General features: G+C 48.5%; 1 protein-coding gene across 1 annotated transcript; it reads left to right on the forward strand.

The window, feature by feature from the left end:
- On the forward strand, positions 1-24,956 carry LOC121835823. Its single transcript, XM_042290329.1, has 3 exons — positions 1-200; positions 21,561-23,954; positions 24,818-24,956. Exons 1-3 carry the CDS (start codon positions 1-3, stop codon positions 24,954-24,956), a joined length of 2,733 nt encoding a protein of 910 aa, XP_042146263.1.
- The last annotated feature ends 2,720 nt before the right edge of the window (positions 24,957-27,676 follow it).

Below are 27,676 nucleotides of genomic sequence, written 5' to 3' on the forward strand. Positions count from 1 at the left end.
ATGAAGGAGAAGGTGCTTCAGCGCAAGGCTGAGGCGCAGGAACGCGTGGACATGCTACAGAAAGCCATTGAGGAGTCCAAAGATGACCTGAAGCAGTGCAAAGCAAGGCAACGTTCGGACGTCTGCGCAAAGCTCAAGGCGCAGCTGGACGATGCCGTAAAGGATCTCACCATCCATCTGGAGATGTCAAACAACCAGAAGTGAGATGTTGAGAGAAAGCAAAGGAGCTGAAGCACAGAGCACAGGACAACATCGAGGAGTGCAAGATGCAGGACAAAAAGAGAGGATTGTCTAGGGTGAAGGAGTTGAAGAGGCAGTTCCGGACGGAAAGAAGATGGGCAGACAAGCTTCAGGAGAGACTTCAGGAAGTTCTCAACGGCACGAGTCTCGGGAGATCTGACGAGCTGTTTCGGCCCATTAACTACGAGGAGCGCCAGTGCGGTGACTCCAGCAGCAACAATACTCCAATTTCTTCTTTTTTTTTCTGGGGGGGGGGGGGGGGGGGGGGGGGGCGTGTCTGTTTTGCAGACGCTCGTTGCAAAGAGCAAGCGCCGCATAAATAAATACATACATACATACCTAGAGTTCCTATATATAGCTACCTATGGTAGCAGAGTTGCGCATTCAGCCTCAACGGATGGCCACAGCGCCGGCTTTCCTGCACAGCCCTGGATGCTTTGCTCGTCACGTGACTGAATTCGGCGAATAGCGGCGCGAGGGCGCCGCCGTGCATGGAAAACAGGGGAGGAGAAAGAGACGAAAGGCAGGGGAACATACGCTGGGGCGCGTGCAACGTCGGCGGAGCGACCGTAGCGGTGGCTTTCTTGCACGGCGCTTGGTGCTTTGCTCGACACGTGATCGATCTCGGCGAATAGCTGCGTGGCGGCGCGGGGAAAACAAATGCGCAACTCTGCTCCCCCTTCGGGGGAGCATATCGAGGAACTCTACTCTCGCCGTAAGAGATTTGAAGAGGGTTCAAGGAGGCATTCGGTTCTAAGAAGTCGCAAGTGTGTGAACGGGCCTTTTAGAATGCGAAAGCCAAACGCCCGAGGCCTGCGTTCCGGGTTCTAACGCGTTTGGCGAGTGCAGTGCAGACAAAGGTTGCTAGCTTTGATTCTGCCCACTAATCATTCTAATCCAAGTTCGGCGTTTTGGCGACGTCCATGCACGCTCTCGTTCCTTCCTCTCCCTCAATTTCTCGACGTGACTGGTAATTTAGGTTAGTATAGTGCAGATGCGTTTCATGTACTGAAGCAATTTTGAGGCAAATCAGATGCTATAAAAAGTTTCGACAGCGATCTCGCGAACTTTTTCTTGGACCTGCAGGGATCCACGTCGAGCCTTTAGGGTTAAATAAATCGGCAAACCTTTTTGAAAAGAAAAATCAACAAGATATGACTTTTGAACAGTGTTGACCGACTTCAAGATGAAAGTTCAAATTTAGGAAAAGAATAATCTATATGGTTAGTCCGTTTTAGATTTTAAACAATATAAACCCAATAAAAAAGCATTACAATAATATAGTTCGTTGGCTACTATGAGGCAATACAGGATAAATTCCGCAGGGGGCTGGTCGGGGATCCACGAACGATGACGTCATGAACAGGATTTGTCTTCTGGGTGGCATTTTCCCTACTCTACAGCTTCGAGCATGATTTTGTTCCCGCTGCAGGCGGGTAGAAACTGGGGAGAAGGAGGAGACTCGGAGCCCGCGGGGGCGCCGTAGAGCCGAGCTCTGACTGGAATGATTAGTGGGTGGACGCAAAGGCCACATCTGCCTTTCTCTCTACTCACTCTTCGAACGCGTTCGAACGCCGAAAGCCGGACGCCAGCGTTCGGAGTTCCAACGCATTCGAAAAGTGAGTTGAGAGAAAGGCAGATCTAGATCTGAGTCGTAAGTTAGAGTCGAAAGATCGGGGAGCCCCGCGGGCTCCCCGATCTCCTCCTTCTTCTCCTTTTCTCTCTCTCTCTTCCAGAGTAGGGCGTGGCCTGCTCTAGTCACGCTTCTCTCGTCATGACACCTCCTTCGGCGTTCTTACCGGCCAATTCTGCGATCACATTGGCGGCGGAGTCATGATTAGATGCTCTAGACGACTCGTCACGTACAGCGTTTCTGAAGTTGTCAGTGAGGAATATAGATATTTTTAACTTCTTCGGTAAATAAGGCTCTTTTTTTTTTGTTTTTCATTTTTGTTTTTGTTTTGTTTTTTTGTGATTTAAATGAGCGTATGGTTGCAACAATGTGGGGCAAACAATATTTTTTTTCTTTATTGCATACGATATTTTATTCTAACATAACTTTTTTTTAACTTATAACGGGTTTTAACGCACAGTAATCATTCGAATAAAGTTTCTTTCCAAACAACTCAAAGTTATCCAAGCTCGGAGTGTAAAACGTAAAACCAGAATTCGCTATTTGTTTCCTTCTTTTTATTGACCCGCCTTATCCCTTCCGACTTGCGTTGTCTTTGCTCCGCCCAAACAGACCGTCATTATGTCAACAGCTCGAAAGGGGAGAGATAAATCGATAGATCGTTTTTCGTCGTCAATACCGTACACTCGGTACGCTTGTGGAACGCGTGTCCGACCGGTGTGTTTACCGAGTCCTCAAAAGTGGTCCCTCGTTTTCCGCCTAATGACGTCAAACAAGTGTCGTGTTGCCGCCCGCAGCGATCCTGGTGGTGTCAGAGGAGCGCTGCGGGTCCGTCTCCAGCCTGACAGTCCTCGGAAGCTTGAGCAGCCAGGAGTTGAGGCACCGTGGCGGTTGAAGCGATACTGGCGTTCGCTCGTATTCTATATTGCCGGGATTTCGAGCAGCAACCTCCAGAATCGAGACATCCGACATCGTGACACGTCGGCTTCTGTGACGTCGTTTCTTGCCACTTCGCGACCGCCTTTTACGTATGGGCGAAATAGGACGCTTAGCGCACCAAACGCGTTCCACGCGCCGTAGTTTCACAGTCCCCAGGTGCTTTTACAGCCTTGTCACGTACGTCTGTCTAGACACTGCGCTGACCACAACTCTATACGTAATCGACCTTTGTTTTTCCGTCATCTACAAGGACTTATAGCGAAATAAAGTTGGAGCTCGCCACGCTCTTGCCAGAGTTTCGAGTTAGTAGAATTAAGCAATTGCACTCGAGTGAACAATCGCACGGGTTGGCGTTATGTCCGTACGACTAGCGCTCTTCTTTCGACTCTTTCCATCCAGCTAGACCAATCAGGACTGTGTGTGCGCGCCACTCCTCTTACCTCCTTACCTGCGTATACTTGTTGCATCTTGCTTCTGCTTCGGGGGCTGGTATTGGCCAAAGGGACGAAGAAGCGATTTTTTTTTGTTCCGAAAGCAGCAAGCAGAGGACACCACAATGTATTGGGCACTCCGCCTCCTAAAAGAAAAAGAAGAAGTTTACAATGCAATTATGTTGCACCGATGTTTCCGCCGAGTGTCCGTACACACCACAGTCTCGAAATAATCTATAGTGCACCTAGGCCTGGTTCAGACAGGTACACTTGCCCGAGCGTCTAACCCAATAAACCCTATTTTGAAACAGAACAGGAACGATACTTAGTTTCTCCGTAACTTGGCGAAGAGCGAACGCTACGGCCCCTTTGAACCAATCGGAGCGTAGTAGGCGAAGCATGTGAGAGCCATTACCAATGGTAGATGGGAAGAGAGAGCGTAACCCAAGTGGTTGGAGAAGAGGGGGTGGAGGGAAATCCCTCTTACCCGGACCCTGTGTTTTGTGTCCGGGACGTCGCTTTTGTCCACTTCGAAGAGCCCGTCAATTCAAATGCGTAAAAAACCGGTTTTCCCCTCTGCCCGGTTCGTGGCTTCGACAGCTTCTTCTGCTTCTTCCTGTGATGTTTTAGGTAAAAAATTTGGAAAAGAGACAGAAGTGTGTGCGCCCTATCACGTGTACGATACTCATTACAAGTAATAAAATTACACGTAATCGATTACTTTTAATGTGAAAGCATTAACTGTCTCTTGGAGCGAGCTGACGTCATCAGTTTGAAGCGCGAAAACGGCTCCTAGTTTCCGTGATTTCGCCTTCGGTTCCATTGGCCGGCGCGCGTCGACAGGGCTTCCATTGGCCGCTGCGCCATGGTCTCCAAGATCCCGAAGCGCGCGTGCGCTAGTGCGTAGCAGACGACCAAGGGGTCGGACGAGCAGACGATAAATGGGAGCGGATGAGCGGCTTGCATGATTTCGTATTCACAACTCATAAGAAATGCTTAGGTGTACCTCGAGCTTTTTGAAATCATTTTGAATCATTCAATCACATTTATTAAAAAATAATCGCAACAGTAATCTGATTACTTTTGTAAGTGCTAAAATTACTTCTAATCGTTACTTCTTTTCCCTCCCGTTTCTGATGGCGCACTTTGTTCGTACAATTTTCCCACCACGAAATCCTCGAACCAAATCTCCAACAGGAGAGTTTACCGAAATCCGTGGATTAAAGGTAAAGGGGCCCTGCAACAATGTTCACTTCGAGTGTGTTTCACTTTACACGAGCGTACTGGCACTAATGGGACCCCACTGCACTCGCACGCAACGCCACTTACCAAGAAACTCCTGTGTTGCGGGGTAATTTAAAGGACAAAAGCGAGCATTTTCTTTCAGTTTCTCCTTCGCAAAACTTAATGACCTAGCTGGGGAATTAAAAAAAAAAACTTTGATGTGTGTGTATGCTTATGCAGTCGGAAGTTAGTCCGCCTTGCCTTAATGGGCGACTTGCCTCTCAGCTGTATAGATTTTAGCCTGTGAAGTACAACCGCTAGTAACGTGCCTCACTCAGTAGTGATACACGACCGCACGCCGGTACGATGCTCATCCACATCGAAACGGGCAGGGGTGGGGATTGAACCCAGGATCCCTGGGTTCAATGCCAGGGGTCCTGGGGAAAAACCCGGGATCCTTGGCTCGTGCTGCAGAACCCAGAAGCCCTGGGTTCCGCAGCGCGAGCTTCGGCTCCACGTGCTCCGAGCTGGTGTGCGTTAGCCCACTCGGCCACCGATTCTCCCAGCGGGGTATCGCAGTACCGCCCAGAGACGATATTTGAATACGGCTCATAGATTGGACCCGAGCATCGCGTGAGCACTCAATTTGGGCTCGTGATGATCGATATCTCGAGAAGCATTCGGGTAGTGGCCCGCGTCGAATCGCTGCAATAACCAACAATAGCCGAACCATAAAAATGTCTGGAGCTCAGCTCAGCGCGTGTCCTGCGCTTTGCCACCCCCAGCGCGCACCTATGGTCAACATTGGCGGCGTATGATCGACTCCAAATCAAGTGGCCGCTTGTTCTGACCGCAGTCAAAAAAAATGTACGCTGCTCGTTTTTTTTTTTTTTTTTTTTTTTTTTTCTTACTTTTTTTTTGCGTCCGTGGTAAAAAACAAACGCGTGTTTCATGCGTCATTAACGTCAGGGGTTCGTTCTATGTGGTATTTGCGAAAAAAAATATATATACGATATTTGCATCGCTCCTTAAAGAAGATAAGTATAGTTTATCATTAGGTTATTCTATTCCACTGTCGTTTTGAAAACAATCGGAGAAGTAACGGCTACTTTTCCAGGCAATGGCCAATTACTTTCCTTCTCGAGTGATCGAGTAAGCTAATTGAACACTTTTTAAGCAATATAGTAAATGTTTATGGGATCGACTACTTTTTTTCCTTTTTTTTTTTTTTTTAGAGTAAGGTGGACGAGACTGCACGGCACACGTGTCACTGTCTCGGCTTCGACAGCGTTGCGCTCAACTGAGCGAGATGGAGCATAGTCACGTGTCTAAGTGCGACGCGCTAACTGGCTCGCTACGGCCGTAGCCTTCGCTTTTAGTTAAGTTACGGCGAGACGGATCATCAAAGGGCCGATGTCCCGCGTCGCACATACACCGCACGCGTCCTCTACGCGCCTTACGCGGAGGCCTCCCCTAGGCTCAGCCAAATGGGTCGATGACTTGGAAGAGAACAATGGGGCCCAGAAGTAAACAATAAGTTCTACACTCCGTTTCACCTTACGATGGACGGCAGCGGACGCTACGAGCCATCGGAGCTTTACTCGGAGCCAAACCAACGCCGCATGAGTCTTCGGAAGGGGTCCAGTGAGGCGCAGCGATGTGCATAGTCGCCTGGTTCTTTCACGGCACTGCATTGGCTGGGATGGCTCGTAGCGTCTGCAGCGGTCCACTTTGAGGTGAAATGAAGCATAGCAGTGGCCTCGCGCTAACTCACTTACGTCCGCGGCGGCCGTTAATGGGAAGCGGCCCGGAGGAGAGCATTCGTGCGCGTGCCGCAGAGAACTTTGGCGGGCGGTGACTCTCGCTCGGAAATCGTCGACCCCCGGAGGAAGGGACCCTGAAAGCGGCAGGTCGACAAGCCATCGCAGCTTCGCTCCTTATGCTCGGGTGAGCGCGGTGCGCTCGCGCGTGCACTCGGCTCGGTTGAACAGGTTCGCCACGTGCAGTGTCCATCACTATGAAAGACCCATTCAGCGATGCAGTTTCGAGCGGCTGTGTGCAACTTGCTCCGGGTCGGACCCCGCTGCTTGTGCTGAGAACGTAATTCAAGATTTGTTCTCTAGTCCCTCCGAAAAAAAAAAAAAAAAAAAAATGTTTTTGATCAGCGTGGTGCTCAGCACCGCCATTTAACACAGGGTATGGAACTTTCATATTAAATAAGACTGCACACGTGCGGTTGGCGTACAAAGTACAGAGGTTTGTTAGTATATGCGTGACTGCTGGGGTAAACATCTAGCAATGTAAAGTATAGGGTGACCACAGTATTTCTTATGTTGAAGAACGAACCGAAAAAATCGGCGCCTGCATAAAGAAAGCTGAAACGTTCACCAAATGTCCATTTAAGCAGTTGATTTTACCTTGCGAAAGTTCAAGACCTAATTTTCTTCCTGGGAAAAATGAGACTAGCAAGTTTGCCATCAACGGCGGACTTGTTCTGAGACGATCGAGTTGGCTATCGTGATTGTAGCTTGTGGTGCCACCTCCCGACAAGCACAGCAGGCAGACGATACTCTCTCTTGTGTGCTTGCTCTTGTGTCTACCGTAGAAACTGACTACACCCTAACTGGCTGAAGGCTTGTGAGGTGACTTATTTTTTATGTTCAGTATTCTACTACCAAATCAAGACCTGTAAACATCACACATTCATTGGCGCATATTTCTGAAGCGGAGTATTCGGTAGTTTAACTTTATTTACCACCATAAAGGTCTATAAAATGTTAATATACCTCCTCATGAAAAAAGCAATACAAATTCACTAAAGAGCGAAATAATACCTTTCGAACAGTATTCGACTGCAAGTTGGTCAAGGTGGAATCAATTGCTGTGCTCAAATTGAATCATGAAAGTAAACTAAACATGAGCTATCAACAGCATTAAACATACGACTTGCGGCCTCCATCACGCAAATTGTTTAAGCTCAAGCCCTTACATCCTTCGTTCCCATCATGAACTCCAAACCCAGTTGGGGGAAGCACATTGGTTCCCCCTGTTAAGCACGGTAAATGTGCTTCCTCCACTGATCCAATACCCATGAAAACGCCGTTTTTCTTCATACTGTATATTTGCTAAAAATACGAGATTTGCATTACGTAGGGGTGTTGATAGTGTTGCATCACTCTTAACTTTTGCAATGCAAGAGAAATCCACGGTATACCATCTTTATATGCAGTATTGAAGCAATAATAAATAAAAAAGAGTGAAGATATTAAAACACACCCTGCGTTGGCTAAACAGTCACAGACAATACTATGTATATCTAAGAAGTTTTCTTAGTTTGGCTTCCTTTTTGGGTCACGCTATCTCCTGATATCTATATGTTGAAATGAAAAGAAAGTAAATGACGGTTGTGGAGAGATTGGCAGCCTTGAAAGCGACGCCGGTAACATCAGTACTTAAAACTGAAAAGATGAGAATTATGGTAAAATAAGAGGATTAAAGGGGTTAGAAAATAGAGGATCACAAGTGCGACACAGTCAAATTGTCACACATGTGCACATGTCGGATGTACGACTGTGTCACACAAATGCGACACAGTCGTACATATGCTCTCGAACATAAACAAATAATGCCCGCGAACACGTGTACGACTAAGTGAACGCGACAGTGCAGTGTGTGGAAGAAGTAACGTGTATCTTCGTAACAGACAATGAATGAAGGTCTCTACAGTGCTGAAGGACTACTTTTTTTATTTTACCTGTTTTGTGGCGTGCCTTTAGGAAGAGACTTGTGGTACTGTAAAGCGGCCCACTTTATGATTGTGCTGCTGTGACTGTGTCGCCTTTGTGATCCTCTATTTTGTAATCCTTTTACCCCTCTTATTTTACTGGTCTTTGGACTTACATTATAACATTGTTTTTCTTTGTTTTTGTTTACACCAATTTTTTATTTGCTTCTTAATATTTTTTTTTTTATGTCTATGTCACAACATCCTTGCCTTCTTTGCTTACTATGCATTCATAGAGGCTAATAATCTTCGAAATTTCTGTATGCCCAGGGTGTCCAATCTTAAACAAGGTGCCGGGAAAAAGTGGTTGGGGTGAGTGTGTGGGGGGGGGAGGGGGGGGGGGAGGTCGAAAAGAGTCACGTGGCTCGGTATTTCCTAATCGCCGAATAGGTGAGGACGGCATCGCGCGACCCTGTCAGAGACGGTCGCTGGATTTGTCCATCCGCAATGACAGACAAAGAAGACTGAAAGCCCGTCGTCAGTCAAGCCGATATATCCATTCATTGAGTCGATCCAAAGCTTCTAAATATTAAAAAAAAATTTTGTACATTATTTTCATTCATCTCTCCAGAAGAGCAAACAAAGAGCCCCGAAATTATAATTTCCCCACGCGACAACATACTGTACTCAACCTCCTTCGTCTTCGTCCTTACGATTCCGCCCTCTTTCGAAATAATTCGATCTAAGTAATTATGCAAATTTCCCTAGATGTAACTTAATTACCCGAACTTTCCTTTTTTTTCCCCTTTTGATGTTGGTTTCGAAATTGGATTGCGCAGTACCTAGAAGCTAGAAGGAACAGCAAAGACGGGAATGAAGAAAGATGCAATCCAGGTCGCCATCACAGGCCCCCCCCCCCCCCTTTCTAGATTTAACTGACTGCTGCTCCAAGTTAACGCGAAGCCGCAGCTCTTGGGACCGGCTGCTTCGCCGAGTCGTTCAACCTAAGAAGCTTATTACTGAGTAAATTAAGGCATACTTCAACCCGCTTGTAAAAATTTAATATGTTTTTTGTTTTGTTTTGTTTTGTTTGTTTTTTTGCCAGGAGATTAGAGACTTGCTCACGAAGGCTCTCTGTTCGCCATGATTGGTGGTTTTTCCGCTCCACTCGCCCGCTCTCCAGCGTTCTCTCTCGGTGGAAAGTGTGGAGGATTGTGTGAGGTACTTGTCTTGTTTTCTTAAGTTGCAGCATATATACTGTAACCTGAGGGAGATAATATCCATAAGCAGGTCATTTCGTAGACATTTTAATGTTAAGCTATTGACAGGACTGGCGAGATCATAGTTTGTTTTAGTTCGTGACATATATATATATATATAGTAGATAATTTTGGTATTTTAGTGTTCATGCCAAGCTCGCAATTTTGTGTAGTGCAAGCAAGCATCGTTCAGGGCGACAAGCACGTGTTTATAGCTTCGGCTCTGCTCGCGCATAAAGTGAAGTGAGTTATAAGCCATATACACGTTTGAAGGTGTCAAGTTGTAAATTTTTGGAATGCTCAATCTGGCAAACGACGAAGGCTACGGTCTCAGTAAAACGGTCAACGCGTCGGAAGGAGAAGCGCGACTAGACTCTATCTCACTAGTTGCACGCAGTGCTTTCAAAGCAACGGACTAGACAGAGAGGAAAGTCGCTTTTGTGCGAATTTTGAGAGGCGGGCTAATCTTCTAGCTGGAGAAAAACAACGTCTGGGACTCACCAAAGAGAGTTCAGGTAAGAGTGGAGTTGTTCCTTTTTCTCTTTTACGACAGCTTGGATTACGCTCTCGCTCACTGCTAAGGGCCGTCACGCGAGTTGCCTCTTCATCGCTCTGATTGGCTCGAAAGAGCCGTATACCTTTCGCTCTTTGCCATCTTACAGGGAAGCGACGTTTAGACAGCCCGTAACAACCAAAATGGTGGACTAAGCTACCTCAGCCAATACATTATGTACTTTAAAATCAACGCGTGTCGCAGTGCCGCTTTGCGGACGTGTTCGTCTGTCTTCATCCCCGAGCCGCTCTCTAACGCGAAGCCTTTCCTCCTCGTAAACAAAGGAAGTTCCGCGTGTCTTCCTGCGACTCGACCTCGCCGCGTGTTGCGGCGAGTCGGCGACAGCTTCGGCGTTTGCCGCGTCGATGCCCCCTGTGCCGTCGCCGACAAGCGACGCGGCAGTCCGCCAACCTCCACCGGGGATGGGGGACGCCGAGACGTCGTGCTACATCGGGGATTAGTGTCGCGGCGGTGACAGTTGCCGCACCTAATATCAACGCCTGATTTTCTCCCCCCATTCGTGTACATGTGGTTCACCTTCGTCAGAGCAGCCAGAAATCCTCTCCTGTGTCAAGAAGGCTTTGAGTTGGTGCGTTGTGGCGGGGAACATGGGAGATCTTTTGTACGCGGAAAGCGGAACAAAAAAAGAAACACTCTCGAAGGCAGCTATAGGACGGCACCCGTGGTGGTACTTCTAGCTGGTCGCGCCTGACGGGTGAGTGATTCGACAGCAGGAGCCCGTCTGTGTGTTTGCGGCTCATTGTAACGTACATCTGCGCGGGGGCTTGATTAGCGTCGCGCTTGCGCGGTGCTTATATTTGACGTCGTCGAATTTGGCGTTCTTTTGAGCGGCACGGTTTGTAGCGTGACACTCGCTTTGGTTCGTTAGGCACAGACTGAAACATAAGTCATGTACTCTGTATATACAAATACGCTCCGTGCACTGGTGCTTAAAAAACCTGTGGCGCCATCTGGTGGTCATGATAGGAAGTATTGGTCTTTTCCTGGCACTTCGTTTCCCCGGGCAAGTCAGCGTTTCCCAAGCCTCGTTATGTTGTCCGCAGCGTTGCGGACAAAAATATAACTGCAGGTTTCTTTTTTTTCGTGTACGATTGTTTTAACGGTGGAATGAATAAACTTGAGAAGCTATCCTTTGTGAAATTCTCGCCATTTCCGTTCAAACCGTAGGGAACGCAGCCGGCGGAGCGTCGACGGCAATTATTGAGTTTTAGTACATCCTACTCTGAGGAGGGCGGGCTGACGGCACGAGCTCCCGCTAGCAAGGCGTAGCTCTCAAATACGCTTTGGCAAGACTTTCTAACGAATCGCAGAGGTTCCACGGTGTGACCCGCCACGCGAGCTTGATTCACGTCGTTCTTTTTTTTTTATTGTTATTTTTACCTAGACCCCACGATGCAGGTTTGTCTGTAGCTGGCACTAGAGTACAGTTAGTCTATAGCTGGCAACGACCACCATTTCTGTGCAAAGCCTTAGTGGCAGTCCATGACTGGGAAAGCTAAATGCCCTGAAGCGCCTACTACGTGGGGAGCGAAATGAACCTCACCACCGTACCTTGATTACAAGTATTTCGAAATATAAAAAGAAAGGAAGGGCGACCTGATGGTTTGACGCTTAACGTGGCTGCGGCAGTTTACACACGCACACAAAAAAAAAATATATATATATATATATATATATATTAGTCCCTGAAATTCGTCTCGAAACCCCCGAAATATGTAAAATGTGTACATTCTTTTTCTGGCGGCCCAGTCGTCTGCACATTTTTTTTATGAATAAATTCTAAACACTGTCTTGCATTTCTCGCGTTTCTTACACAAATCTTGAAGCATGATGTGTGTGTTTCGTGCTTCTTGATTCGGTGCGCAAATCAAGATGCGTGGAGCAGAACTTAAGAATCTCGTTGATTCTGTTTGACTCGTCGACGACGGCCGCAGCGATTGTGTTACTGAGGCTCAGAGCGCAGGTGTTGATAGAATCGCCAACGCAATCCCGCTGTGTGCTAGTCATGAAGTCAGACGTTGGTTTGCGAGTGGGATTCGCGCCCAGGTTAGGGAGTTTCCGTAGATCATTTCAGCCGCCCCTCATCCGTTACTCCAACGAGATTCGGAAATCTGCAGAGATGTCATCTTTCACTACTAAGCCGAGGCGGCGTAAAACCATTCCCTGGGATAAAACGTCCCGCTCACAATAAGAAGAAAAAAACAAACAATGGAAACGGTCGTCGTAGGATTACCTGTGCGAAAGATTTCACCGCGACTTTGCCAACCCGCTGGTTTCCGCGGCGTGAATCATCCCCTTTTCCATAGAAAACACGTGACTGTCAGCATAAAGCTACTCCTCTAGCCTGAAAGGCTTTCCCTTAAAGTATATTACAGCGCCATTTATTCTGTTGAGTCGCAGAAACGCGCCGCATGGCAACTCCCGCACTCCCGTAAGCCGCCGCTTCAGCCTGGGAACATACCATTAGTTTTTAAACCGACCGCAGGAGGCGCTGATGGCGCGAGAGACGGTGGCGCCAAAGCGGCACGCAGAGAACTATACATTTTATTTTTTTTAAATAAATTTTGCAAAGACTTTTAAAAAATCAGTGCACGCCACGCGCGTCCAACCAACGCAGTTTTGCTCATAGTTATTTTGAGCAACTCATGCTATTTGTTTGCGATGCGCCAAACTGGGCAATTAAAGCATATTGATCAGCTAACCTTTTTTTTTAACATTGAGTCGTGCGTCAACCCTCCAATAAAAAAGTTGTAGAGCTCTAGCCAGAACATTGATACGGAGCCCGACGTTTCAAGGCCACTTCGGCCCCTTGATTACGGGTGACTGTTTTTGTTCTTGTCGCCGTCTGGAAAATTGCCCGGTGTTGTTGGCTTCTTTAAAGCGGCCGTTGTTTCTGCACGTTTTGTTTTTATGGTTCGTAGCGCCGGGCAATTTGCAAGACGACGACAAGAACAAAAACAGTCACCCGTGATCAAGGGGCCGAAGTGGCCTTGAAACGTCGGGCTCCGTATCAATGTTTTGGTTGGAGTTTTCCTTTCATTCATTGTCCTTCCTAAACAGGTGGATGCCCACCGAAAGGTTTACGTTGAAGTTGTAGGGAGTAATGAGGAACATCTCACCGTGTCGCTTTTACGAGTATTAAAAAAAACGCCAGATTTGTTTTCAAAATTTCTTACCTGAGTAATGACGGTAACAACGCAGTTCGCTAGCCGGTTGTCGCGTAACATTTTTCTTTTTTTTTTTTAAACCTCACGCGCTTGCTTTACAGTGACACAATGGGATGTTTATCAACACGCTGTGCAACTTTTGTATTGAAGATTTAGCGCACAATTTAACATTTAAAAAGTTAGCTCATTAATATTAGTTATTTAACCAGTTTGGTACATCGCAATAAATCTGGACTTGCTCGATGGTACTGCGTAGCGGAAACACCCTGTCTACGAATGAACATGTGAATTTTGTTCTAGTTTGATATTTTTTTTAATTTAGCGACGCGGTGTGAAGGAACCCAAAAATGGTTCAGGGCGCGCTTAATTTCCGCCTCAAATTTGCGTTTCGAATCTATTAGTATTCGGAATAGCGGTACTCGGGAAGTAAACGCGCGGAATCTTTTAATGAATGCGCCACCACTATCACGCGTCACAGTTGCATTGACATTTTACTCTTGCTGCATAAAATGCTGCCGCGATATTGTGAATTTATATTGCCTCGATAAACCCTTTTCGAAATTCAGTGACTCAAACAACAGCTTACCTTTTAGCGTACTAACGGCGGTAATCGACCTGCAGTCTGTAGTATTTTGCCGGGCGCAATCACTTTCGCCAGTCAACAGCGGTCGAGAATATGTGTTTTTGCCTTACAATTCTTCCTGGTTCTCTCAGTTTTGATGGAAAACAAATATACCACCGGTAAGGACGAAGCACCGACCCACACTTAGCCGTGATAAAATTGTATCTACATCAAGGGGCTGTAAAACCGATTATATGCAGCCAACAGATTGATTGGACCCGAGTTAGAAATGAACGCTCACGCAGCTCTTGTATTCAATTCCTAGCGTCGTATCGTACTAACGTCACGAATGTACGCCTCGCATCATCCGCATCCGAGTATCTTTAAGTTCTTCCGTCATTAGTAACCACACGGCCACTATTACTGCGACACATGTGCCTTTGAACAAATGATGATAGTGATCGAAGTGGACCGAATTTTGGGAATGGGGTCAATTACCCCGGGGCTCTGCGAATTGTACATATTGCTTTTTCGCGGTGTCGGGTATTAACGTATAGATAACAGAGTCCTAGAGACACAGCTGTGTCCGTAGACTGCCTCAAAAGTTCGTCAACACAAGCGAAAAAAAAAAAACTTTCCCCTTTTCCGCGTTGCCGGGGGAGCTTGTTTTGTGTCGTCTTTCATCGCCGGTAGCCCAATAAGCAAAGAAGGGAGAGTATACAGCTATGCGGGGTCCGACCGTAACGCCTGACAGTCACTCATTTTTAGTGCTGTATACGGAGCGGCGTTCCAGGGAACGGCCTTCCTGGAGTGCGTTTCTTTTGGGAGGAACCGGGGGAATTAACGCCGCCGGTTCCATCGTGCGTCGATGGAACTGGTACGCCAACTCGTACCGTTTTTGAGAAAACATGAGAAGTGTGTGTGTGTGTGTGTGTGTGTGTGTGCGCGCGCGTGTGCGTGCGTGCGTGCGTGCGTGCGTGTGTGTGTGTGTGTTTGTTTGTTTGTTTGTTTGTTTGTTTGTTTATTTGTTTGTTTGTTTGTTTGTTTGTTTATTTGTTTGTTTATTTATTTATCATTTTACCCGAATTCTTAGGCATTTAGGATATGTATTACTTCCGACTTCCAGGAATGAAGAAGTGTCCGAGAGATATTCGGAAACAAAAGAGAAACTGAAACAAATGGGATTGTGGCGACTGGACAAGTCGTTCGATATGCATATTTTCACTCGTTTTATTTTATTTACGATTTACCCATCAGAATGTTTTCCTAAAATGCGCAGAGCTAACGTCAATCTAGCGACACATTCAATTCACAGAAATGTAAGAAGAACGCGTGCTTTTTTCAGTCACTGAAACTTGTAGCGGGAACTGGTTTCAATATTAAGAAGGAATAAGAAACGAGCTCTGGATTCTGTTCTTGAGGAACCTGTACAACACTGTTGATTTCACGCAGGTGTATGTATACTGCGCGACATTGTTAGCGCAAACACGGCTTCGGCGCTTTTTTGCATTTTACTTCGAAACGGCACTGGCGGGCATCAAAACTCACCACTTAGATTAGTACACCAAGTGAGCACTTTCCACCACTACAGTAGTTTTGACAGCAGTCCTTCAGTTTGAGAGCGAAAAACAAAGAAAACCGGCGATGGGATTGTTCGCGCTAACAGTTTCGCGGAGTGCACGTCACCGACCACATCTCACAGAAGCGAAGGTTCTGTGAGTAACGAACAATGTGGCGAACAATGTTCGCCACTAAGGTGACAAACATTGTTTTCTGTACGCCATTGAAAGTATATCAGCTTTTGGGGGATCCCATAAATCTTCAGCAATGTTCGCACATTCGTTCGGTTTTAAGCAGTTGATGACGTTGAAGCGTTAACAAAATATCACTACTATGGTGGCTGAAACGCGTTTCCGAGTGATCTCTTTACGACGTATAAAAATAGGAAGTTTTAGTAGACCGTGTTTCTGCCTCCGCTAGCCCTCCGCTACGAAGAAACCGCCACTGCGCCTGCGCGCCGATGGCCTTGGCTGTAGAGTTCCGAGTAGCGGAGGGGCTTAGCGAAGCCGGAAACACGGTCTACTAAAACTTCCTAATGTTATCCCTCGATTTTCCGCCCGATGCCTTTGTATAAAATGCAACGTTGTCGCCGGCCGCGATCCTGGCGGTGTTACAGCAGCGGCTGTGGACGTCGCAGACGGCGGTTCTGCTGCACGTCGCTTTCCCAGCTTCAGTAGTCCACAGAAACTTCAGTAGCCGGGAGTTGGGACTCTGCGACGACAGCGACACTCGCTTTTGCTGGTACCTTTTGTCGGAACTTCTATACCAACCCCCAGGATGGGTACACATGCGACAACGTGACAGTCCGGCTTTTGTGTCGTCACCTGTAGCCACTTCGCGACCACTTTTTTTTTATGGGTGGGCATGATATAGGACGCTATAAATCCACCAGTCGAAGCCACTTTCTCCAGACACCGTAATTTGCTTTTGTTTGATGTTTTTGACGGAGAAGTAAACACATTACTGGAATTATCCAACGGACGACAGAACGGCAGAAAAATATTTGACTTGGGAAAAAAATGTGGAGCGACTCTGACGAACCGACGGATGAAGCGCGAGGTTCGCAACACGTTCATGGAACGTCTGTGCTCCTTTCGTCGGTGCGGTGGGAGCAACGTGCTCACCGAGGCAATACCTCTCATCACCCGACCCCGATCTCTGTGCGTCGATGTGAGCGGGACGTGATCACGTGGCGAAATATAGACACATGACTGTTCCAACGAGCAGGCAGCTTCCAGCGCACTGTCAGCCTAGTGTAGATAGGGACGACCCGGCGGGAGGGCCCTGGCCGGAAGCGCTCCGAGAGGACGCCGTCTCTGCTATCGATTCCCACCGGTCGGCGCCAGGCCGCAGCGAGGTGTGCCTTCTGCGAAAGAGATAACGATCCCTTTCCTCCGCACCGTCGGCTGTCTTCCCGGGAAAGCGATTCATTCAGAAAATCATTTCGTCGTGTTCCCGCGAAATCAAGCTCTCGCGAAGAATTGTCGTAATAATCACGTTTTTTTTTTTCTTTTTCTAGACTCCGTGCAGGTTGAAACAAGGGGGAGGGGGCGGGACTATACAGATCTGTATCCCTAGTTTGTCTTTGTGTCGGTATTTGTGTGCGTGTAGCGGTGCGCGTTAATTATTTCACGATCGAGTCGTCAGCGAAATAGTTTCTCCTTTAAATTAGGATTGATTTTATATAAAAGGCAATCTATTAATCATACGTTGTTAAGCTGTGAACTGAAAACGGTTTATGATAATGACGATTGTTTGATCTGCGAATATCGGCAGATTAAAGAGGGGCATCTTAAATGGGCTGTGCAACGACATTGGGTAGAAATATTTCTTACTTTACACCAGCTTCCTGCCACTAGTGGGACCCAAGAATACTCGAATGCAACACCACTGACCAAGAAGCGTCCTCGTGGCGGCGGAATTCAAAGGATCAAAGCGGAGCTTTTCTTTCAGTCTCTCCTTCCAAAGCCGCCTTTTTGCTCCTTCGCGAAATTCGATGACGGAGCTGTGGGGACAATGGCAACAGAACGATCCCCGCGAATGCGTCATCGAGCTTTGCGGTGACGATATTCAAATGCTGCTCACACAGTGGACGCGAAGACTGCGTACGCATTCGATCTGGGCTCGTGATAATTACTAGCTCGAGAAGCATTCGGATAGTGGCCCGTGTCCAACCGCTGCAACGACGACAATAGCCGAGCCATAACAATATCTGGAACTCAGCGCGTGTCCTGTGCTTTGCCAACCCCAGCGCGTGGCTATGATCAACATTGGCGGCATATAATCGGCTCAAGATCACGTGACCGCTTGTTCCGGCTGCGAGTTGAGGGGGTGAACGATGCTCGTTTTTCTTTAATTTTTTTTTGCAACTTCTATTGCGTGGGGTGAAAAACGAACGCGTGTTTCATAGGTCATTAACGTCAGGGATGCGTTTTAAGCGGTATTTGCGCAAAGTACAAAAATTGTGGCATCGCCACTTTAAACACTGAATTTGTTGGAACAATTAAACTAGTAAAATTGTAATTGACAAAGAGCCCTTTATACATGTCAACCTAGTCGTTAGGCTTGGCGCTGTAAAAACATGTTTTTAAGCATCGAATCATTTTTTGTTTGAACTCCCAAATCCCAGTACTTCTCATGCCACCTGTCCGTCCGTCCGTCAAACCGTCCGTGTGTTTTCCTGCTATATTTGGCTCAAATTTTAATAAACAATATATGTTCTTCTTCACTCCCTGAAACGACCGTTTAATGTCTCCCGAACAAAGTTTAAGTGTAGCTCCTCAAAATCACGGCATTTCATGCATTCGAGGACTTTGGAGATAAAGGTCGCGGGTGTGAAAGCAGTTTGAACTAACAAAGACCATTCAGGCCAGCTGGTGAATTCTCAACAACTTTAAAACTGGAGACTGAAGAGATAAAAAGGGATGACACACGCACACAAACACACACGCACACACAGGTCTGAAACTGAGCTGCGACGTTCATTCCTCTTTCCTTGTTCATAAACGTCACAAACAACCGACCATAAAGACGGACGAGCAGCCATAAAGGAGAAGACACTCCCTCAATAATTCCTTCCCATTCGACAAAGAGTGAGACATGTTTCCTTCTTGCGGGGAGTAGCTTATAGACCCGCTCATGTGGGGAAAGGCGGGAAGAAGAGCGAGAGAGGGAGCGAAGGAAACTTGGAACCCGTTTTTTGCCCAGCAGAAGGCACTTCTGTAGGTCGGCTTTCATAAAGGCCGACGAACTGCCAGAGAGAAATATATATATATATATATATATATATATATATATATATATATATATATATCAGTCCCTCCTTTCCATTCAAGAAAGAGGGAGACCCTCCACCTTTTTCGGGAAGTAGCTCGAAGATCCGCTCTTCTGGGGAGAGGATGAGAGAAGAGTGCGAGAGAGATTGGAGAGAAGGAAACTGGGAACCTGCTTTTCTTCCCGGGAGAAGACGATTTTGTAGGTCGGCCTTTTAGACGCGGGAAGTCAGTCATCATCACAACAACCCTTCAAGGTGTCCAGACTCAAGACCGTCTTTTCCCGCTCACAGCCTTGGAAGGCACACAACCAGCCGACCGACCCAGCTTAGCTTAACCCCCATTCCTGTGTGTGTGTGCATGTAGCCTCCTATATTCAAATACTTGTTAGTGAGCGCGTTGGTAAGGATGTAAGCTTAGAAAGAGTTATATACGTAAAGACAGAGGACGGGACAACACGTCTTTCAACATTCAACAAATGACTTATTGCCGAAATCGGGATGCCTCCTTCCTTCCTCTCCTTCCCGCTGTCTCTGCGGTTTACTTTCGTCCAGTTTTTCTCCCGGGGACTTGTCTTGACCTCCTCCTTCCCCTTCCCCCTCCTTTAAACTTTCCCTCTCCTATAGTGGAGTTCCGAAAACGAAGAGTCCGGCAATAAATCATTTATTTCTTGAGAGTTGAAATATGTGTTGTCCCGTCCCCTGTCTTTACGTATATAACTCTTTCTAAACTTACTCCTATATTCACTTTTCAATAAATCGCGTATTCGTTTTTCTCTTCCCGTGATGTATACAAGCGTCGTTACGACTCAGATGTAATGAACCGCAAAATCACCGTCCTCTCGATGTCACCCGATCCGAATGACCCTTGGTTTGGGCTATCGGTGCCGCCAAGAAATACGACCTCTCCTTTGCCGAGGGCCCGGAATAAGGTTAGCGCGAACGGACGGCATTTCTTCCGGGGAAACGCTGACCGCTCGAGGCGATACATGGGCACATAAATTCTTACCGGGCGGTCGGGTTGGCGTTCCTTGTTTATGTGTCCCGCTTCTGGGAATTTATGCGCGACATCTGTTATTCCCTGCGACCTATAAAGGCGTCGGGTCGCTTGGCGGTAGCAGACGCCTGGATGAGTAACTGAGAAGAGCCCAACCAGCATCTCCTGTTGTCACTGACAGAAAGAGACCCGCTGGGCTCTCTTTCGAGCTCCCGGCCTCCAGCACGCGCTTCATGCCTTCCGTCGTGCTTTGGCTGTACGACTTTGTTATTAAGAAGGTCTGCGGGGCCCAACGAACCTTCTCTCTACAAGTTCTAAAACCAAGATAACGCGCTATTCAACGCATATACAGCAACGCATTTCCACTCAGTGGCATATAGGTGTCATACCACACTTCGCGCTTCCGAGACAGTATAGGTTACTGACACTGCGGGACTGTTCACGTACAATCCTCTTTTATACGTGCGGCATGCTTCGACGTGCAGTTTGGCGTCGATGGTAAACTTCAATCGTACGTGCTTGCTCACACTTGCAAGCACTAACACGTCAGCTGACAAAACGCTTCGATCGCACATGTGTATCAACGCTTTCAACACGTTTCAAAGTATAGACCTTTCCAGAAAGAGTGCTCCTGGCCGCTTGCATTTTCAGTGTTCGTGCGTCTGGCGCGGGATCTGCTCGCTTTCCGAAGCGATGAACATGCGCGTGCTGGGCTGAGGAGATCGCACGCTGGGCTGAGCATTGGAATGGTGTATACACTCGGTGAAAAGTTATGAAAGCAATAAATGCGCCACCTCCAGCGCTACCTTTCAGCTTTTGACAACTCTTCGGCTGGGGAATCGGTGGCCGAGTGGGCTATCGCACACCAGCTTGGAGCACGTGGAGCGAAAGCTCGCGCTGCAGAACCCAGGGATCCTCAATTTAATCCCCACACCTACACTTTAAAACAAAAGGGTATCGCCTTACACCCTTTTGTTCCATATAATGCACCCCAAAACTTTAGTTCAACGTACAGTGCACTATAGTCGAACAGACGGCCCCTAATTTTACGGAGGGATTGATAACCGTTTGGTAAAACTTATTAAATAGCTAAAGTGCGCATCAAAGACCACACAAAGAAAACACTGAGGTTTTGCGGTAGGGCCAAGAAAACCCCGAATATATATATATATATTTTTTTTTTGTAGTCAGTAACACGTACACTAACTATTTTAATAAGTTTTACCACACGGCTATCAATCCTCTCGTGAAACTTAGTACCGTCAAATGAACGTCAGTGCGCTGTACATCGAACTGAAGTTTTGGGATCTCTTATATGGGATAATACACACTTTTTTGTTTTAAGTGTGCCCGTTTTGATGAGCATCGTACTGGCGTGGTGCACGTCGTGGTACTACTGCGTGGTGCACGTTAAAAACCCCAGGCTAGCGGTTGTACTGCACTGGCTAAATTGCTCATCTACAGCTGGGAGACTCGTCGCCCGTTAAGGCAGACTAAGTTCTAGGCTGTATAAACACACACACAACCCAATTTTTTTTTTTTTTTTTTTACTATTTGACGGACGCATCGCCACAGCCCGATCGGAGGCTATGTAGAATATTTTTACGTTATTGTTTTGTTCGGCCAGACTTGGTGGCCCCGCGTTTCGAAAACGAAGTGAACGTCGCAAAACACAAACAGGCCTTCGTTCGGGTATCTGCGGTTCCCAGGCCCCGGAATGTGAGGGGGGTCATAAACGGAGGGGCGCTCCTGGCCTTCGGCTCGGACACATCTGGAACGCATCGCACCACCCCGCCTCTCTCTCCCCCCTTTGCTGTTGTTCTCTCTTTCCCTTGCCAGTGTCGGTGACTTTGTCCTTTGTATTTGTACAGAAATAAACCAGTGTTCTTTTCTCAACGAAACGTATCGGACGCTTCCTGACGTTCTCCTACGAACGCAACGAGTTTAAACTTAACGTAAATTCAGTCTTTTATATGTAGAAGTTCCCACAATTTTGGTGCCGAAACCCGGGAGAACGTCAGGGAACTCACTCTGGCAAACAGACACTCAACGGAAGCTGCGACAGCCTCACGCAGTGAAGCCAACGAACAACGTGAACGAGCGACTGCAATGGAGAAACTGAAGAAAAAACGAGCGGTCGTCCGAGCTGCGGTCACCAGGATTATCAACGAGATGACCACAGCAATGAAAGGAGCTCCATCGCAGCAAGGTGAGCTTGACGAAAAACTTTCTCTCCTTGCTTTAAAAGAAAAATCGCTTCGTGAGCTTGACCAACAAGTAGCCGACCTGACCGACGTGAACGATATCGAGGAGGAAACGGAAGCTAGCCTCGGTTATGAAGATGCTATCAGCATAGCCAGAACTAGAGCCTTGAGGCAGCTACAAGAAGTCACGAACAACGAGACAACCTCCTCTACCTCTAGCAACGTGTCGCGTATGGAGGTACAAAGGGGTAACGGCGCAACTGTCCCAAACGTAAAGCTACCCAAATTGGAGTTACCGAAGTTCAACGGAGAGCTGGCGGAGTGGCAGACATTCTGGGATCAGTTTCAATCGTCAATCGACCAGAACCCAGCATTGTCTCCCGTAGACAAGTTCAAATATCTCAAAGTGTATCTGGTCGGCCAAGCGGAGTCTGTCATCAAAGGTATTCCGGTAACCGGGGACAACTATGGCACGGCCGTAGAACTACTGAGGAAGAGGTTCGGCCAACCCTCCGTCATCGTCAACGATCACCTCACGCACCTGTTGAACGTTAAACCAATCACTATGTCAGACGCGGCGAATGGGCTCCGCAGGCTCTATGACGATGTGCAGACACGCATGCGGAGCCTCAAAAGCTTGGGAGTTGACTCAGATTCGTATGGGGTACTGTTGCACACTGTTCTCCAGAGATCTCTTCCTCCTGAGCTCATTCTCAGATACAATCGGAGTTTGATTGTCGAAAAGCGACCACAGACCGAAGGTAGAGACGACCTCGCGAGGTTGCTTGAGTTTATTGAAATCGAGGTGGAAACCAGAGAAAAATGCCGACAGCTCACTCCCCACGCGAACCAACGAACGGCACCCGAATCGCGCCACCGAGAGTTTCGCTCCGAAAAGGGAGGCTCTGCGGCAGCATTGACCAGTGCCGCGAAGTCAGAAATGAGGCGCTGCGTATTCTGCGGCTCTAACGAGCACATCTTGGAGAACTGTACGTCACCCCTTACGATCCAAGAAAAGAAGGAAAAACTGAAGGCGGAGAACAGGTGCTTTCGGTGCACAAAGCAGTTCCATCGCTCCCGAGAGTGCAGGTCCGCCCAGAAACTATCGTGCGCAAGGTGTTCTAGGAGACATCTAACCGTGATGTGCGACCCCGAGTGGGCAGGAGCAGGGCAGTCGACGAGCTCTGACTCAAACCCGCCTCAGTTTATTGGCATCTCGAGCGCCTGTACAACCAGCCACAATCAGGTGCTCCTTCAAACGGCCAGGATGCGAGCGAGGGGTCAGACCGAGACTTCCCTGCGAGCACTAATCGATGGAGGCAGTCAGCGAACCTTCATCCGTCGAGACACCTCCGAAAAACTTCGATGTAGACCAGTTGGAGAGGAGGAGTTAACGATATTCGCTTTCGGTGAGTCGGCGCGTGGTACGAAAAGAAGATGCCGCCGGGTGGAGCTTATACTTCGAAGCCACCACGGAGACGCCGAAATCGTCATCGAGGCCTTGGAGGTTCCGGAGATCTGCGGAGAGATTTTGGGCATCACTGATGGTGATCTGATCAACAGCCTACAAGGGCAAGGGATCACACTCGCTGATCTACCTGTGGGGGACTGTCAAAGGGAGCGTGGAGTGAGCATTCTAATAGGAGCGGATTACTATTGGAGGGTCACCACCGGGAACGTGCATCGCGTCAGCCCTTCACTGACCGCCGTGGAGACTATCTTCGGGTGGTCTCTGCAGGGCCCCCTGAAGGTGAACAACGCTGCCAACGTATGCGCAACGACAGCCGTCTTCAGAGTCAACGTTGACGAGACCCCAGGGTGCATCGCAACTGAACTGCGTGCATTCTGGGATCTTGAAAGCCTTGGCATTAAGGACACCTTCCAGAGTAGCGAAGGTAATGAGCCATCGAAAGAACTGGTGACTTCTTTCAACTCGTCCCTGATAATGACTGACGGCAGATACGAGACCCGCCTCCCTTGGAAGACCTCAGAGCGTCAATTGACGAACAACAAGGAGGTTGCTTCTATGCGCTTGACAGCCTTGCTGAAGAAACTTCGCCGAGACAACTGCCTGCTAACGCAGTATGACAAGTCGATAAGGGAATATATGAGCAACGGCTTTGCTGAAAGAGTTCCCCCTGAGGATGAAGACGGGCCCATTGGCATGACGTATTATATGCCTCACCGGGCCGTGATCAAGGAGGACCGCGAAACCACAAAAATTCGCATCGTGTTTGACGCCTCGTCACATGCTCCAAACTCTGCCTCGCTTAATGATCATCTTCATGCTGGGCCCAACTTGAACCCAGAGCTGCTGCAAGTGCTTTTGAACTTCCGTGAGCACCCCATCGCTCTTAGCGCCGACATAGAAAAGGCGTTTCTGCAGGTCTCCCTCGCCCCGGAGGACAGAGACGCTCTTCGCTTTTTCTGGTTCAAAGATATGCCCAGGGGTGACGAATTGGCAAACCCGCCTGAGACATGGAGAATGACGCGAGTGCCCTTTGGGGCGTCATGCAGCCCCTTTCTGCTTTCAGCGACGATTCGACATCATTTAGACACTGTAAGGGGAACGTACCCCGAGACTGCGGGGATCATCGACACGTGTCTGTATGTTGACGATTTGCTTACGGGCGCGGAGACAAATGTTCAAGCTCGTGTAATTTACGAAGAAGCCAGCGTCATCATGACAGGAGCGGGCATGAAACTATGCAAGTGGAACACAAACGACAACGACCTGCAGCGTGTCTTCAACTCAAACGAAGCGAACGACAGGTCAGAAACCACAGGCCAAAACGCAGAAGTCGTGAAGATCCTTGGCCTGCTCTGGAACAGAGTGGATGATCGGCTAACTGTCAACCTGGAAAATGTACTCGGGTTCGTGGACAACACCAAGCTCACCAAGCGCGGTCTTCTCCAGACATCTGCCCGAATATATGATCCGCTCGGGGTGATCGCCCCCGTCGTCGTCACAGTGAAACTATTGTTTCAGACACTTTGGGAGCTGGCACTGGGATGGGACGAACATCTTCCAGACAACATCGCTGGGGAATGGTCGGACTGGTGTTCCCAACTTTCTGCGCTTCGGGAGATGTCGATTCCACGAAGATACACCAGCCTGAAGGGGGACAGCGACGTCACGACTGTCCAACTTCATCTGTTTTCCGACGCTAGTCCCAGGGCCTACGGTGCAGTGGCCTATCTCAGGACAGAGAGTGAAACCGACGTAACGATTACGCTTCTCATGTCCAAATCAAGAGTCGCTCCACTTAAAAGGCTGACTCTACCAAGGCTTGAACTCATGGGAGCCTTATTGGCGGCAAGGTTGCACCACTATCTCATCGGCACGCTGAGGACACCGCTGCAGGCTGTCTACCTTTGGACTGATTCGACCATCGCCATGCACTGGATCAGGGGGTCTGCCTTGAAGTGGAAGCCCTTTGTCGCGAACCGCGTAACGGAAATTCAGCAACTGACGAATCCTGTGCAGTGGGGGCACTGTCCAGGTAACGAGAATCCTGCAGACCTGTTGACCAGGGGACTGACAGCTCCTACGTTGGTTACTAGCGGACTCTGGTGGAGAGGACCCGACTGGCTGCGGGGTTCCCAAACGGAATGGCCCCAACGGACTCCGAGAGAACGACTGGACGACACCGACATTCATCGGCAGGAGCAACGGGAATCGAGGCCATGTGTCACTCTTGTTGTTATGGAGCCTCTCATTCCATTGCAACGCTACAGCAGCCTGAATCGTCTCCTGCGGGTCACGGCGTGGATCCTGCGTTTTGTACGGAATTGCCGGCGAGTTCAGAGAAAGCAAGCATCATTGACAGCACAGGAAATGAGCGACGCGGAAGAATTCCTGGTGCGACAAACGCAACGTGAAGAGTTCGGGGAGGAACTGGCCGCAATACAAGACAAGGGGGAGTGCAGCAAGGGGTCTCCGTTAAGTTCGTTGGGGGCCTATCTTGACTCTAATGGCATCCTTCGCGTCGGGGGAAGGTTGCAGAAGACGCAACGTCAGCTGGAGGAAAAGCACCCAATCATCCTGCCTCCCAAGCACCTCTTCACTGAGCTGCTTATTCGCGCGACCCACGAACGTCTACTTCATGCGGGTCTTCGTGACACCGTAACGGAGATCAGGGAGAGGTATTGGGTCATAAGGGCTCGACAAGTGACGAAGCGAATGCTGAAACAGTGTGTGACTTGCAATCGGCTTCACTGCAAGCCGGCTTGTGAACCTACAGCACCCCTGCCGGGCCTGCGGGTGAACCCGGCCGATCCCTGCGAGGTCGTTGGCATGGACTTTGCAGGTCCTCTCTTCGCTAAGGAGTGTGGTGTTGTGAAAAAGTGCTACATCCTTGTGATAACGTGCGCCGTCACGAGAGCTGTGCATCTGGAACTTGTCAGTGACCTGACAACGGAGAGGTTCATCTTGGCCTTCAGACGCTTCATCTCTCGAAGAGGAGTGTGTCGTGTTGTGCTGACTGACAATGCTCAGACATTTCGCAGGGCCGACAAGGAACTCGGAGAACTTTGGGTCTGCATACGGAGAGAGGAGGTTTCTGCTGTGTTCGCGTCCCTCCGTGTGCAGTGGAAATTTATTGTTGAGAGGGCTGCCTGGTGGGGCGGGTTTTGGGAACGGATGGTGCGATGCGTCAAGACTGTTCTAAAAAAGGTCTTGGGTCATGGGTTTCTGAAATTCGAAGAACTGAGCACAGTGTTGACGTAAGTCGAGGCTGTACTAAATTCCAGGCCTCTAACGTTCGTCTACGCTGAGACATCCGAACCAGACCCGCTCACACCAGCGCATTTTCTTGTGGGGAGACGACTTACGTCGCTCCCTTCATGCGAACGTCGCCTCGTCTCTGAGTCCAGCGCCGCCGACATTCAGAGGCGCTGAAAACACAGGCAGGCGCTTGCTGACCAGTTCTGGAGAAGGTGGCGTCGGGAGTATTTAAACGAATTACGTTCTGCGCACCACTCCCGACCCACCAAGTCCACTGGACTTAAAGAAGGAGACTTTGTAATCGTAAATGAACATTTACGGCCACGGCAGAATTGGTGCACGGGCCGTGTTGTCAAAACTTTCCCTGGGCGCGATGGACGCGTGCGTTCATGTACAATAAGAATCCCCCATGGAAAGGTCATTAAACGACCGGTCCAACTTCTGTATCCGTTAGAGTCTTTGAACTAATGAGCAATTGTATGCTCATTGCGGGGGGAGATGTTTGTAGAATATTTTTACGTTATTGTTTTGTTCGGCCAGACTCGGTGGCCCCGCGTTTCGAAAACGAAGTGAACGTCGCAAAACACAAACAGGCCTTGGTTCGGGTATCTGCGGTTCCCAGGCCCCGGAATGTGAGGGGGGTCATAAACGGAGGGGCGCTCCTGGCCTTCGGCTCGGACACATCTGGAACGAATCGCACCACCCCGCCTCTCTCTCCCCCCTTTGCTGTTGTTCTCTCTTTCCCTTGCCAGTGTCGGTGACTTTGTCCTTTGTATTTGTACAGAAATAAACCAGTGTTCTTTTCTCAACGAAACGTATCGGACGCTTCCTGACGTTCTCCTACGAACGCAACGAGTTTAAACTTAACGTAAATTCAGTCTTTTATATATAGAAGTTCCCACAGGCTACAAGTGCGCGTTGCCGTCGGAGCGTCTACTGCATTTTTACTGATCTTTGCACATCTCGCTGAGGTGCCGAGTCAGTAACAGCGGTCATGTCGAGCCCATTCCATGCCTGCACGGGCGAGTGTAGTGTTTTCTGGAGTACCGCCACGGACACAGACCCTTGCTTTAAACCCCCCGCTTCTCCTCATGTTTGTATGAATAAATTAAAAAAAAGAAAAAACACAGTGGTCTGTGGGAAGGCAATAGCCTCTCGTGCTATT

Source organism: Ixodes scapularis, unplaced genomic scaffold, assembly GCF_016920785.2.
Source record: "Ixodes scapularis isolate PalLabHiFi unplaced genomic scaffold, ASM1692078v2 PGA_scaffold1__304_contigs__length_218370807, whole genome shotgun sequence".
Classification (NCBI taxonomy): Eukaryota; Metazoa; Arthropoda; class Arachnida; order Ixodida; family Ixodidae; genus Ixodes; species Ixodes scapularis.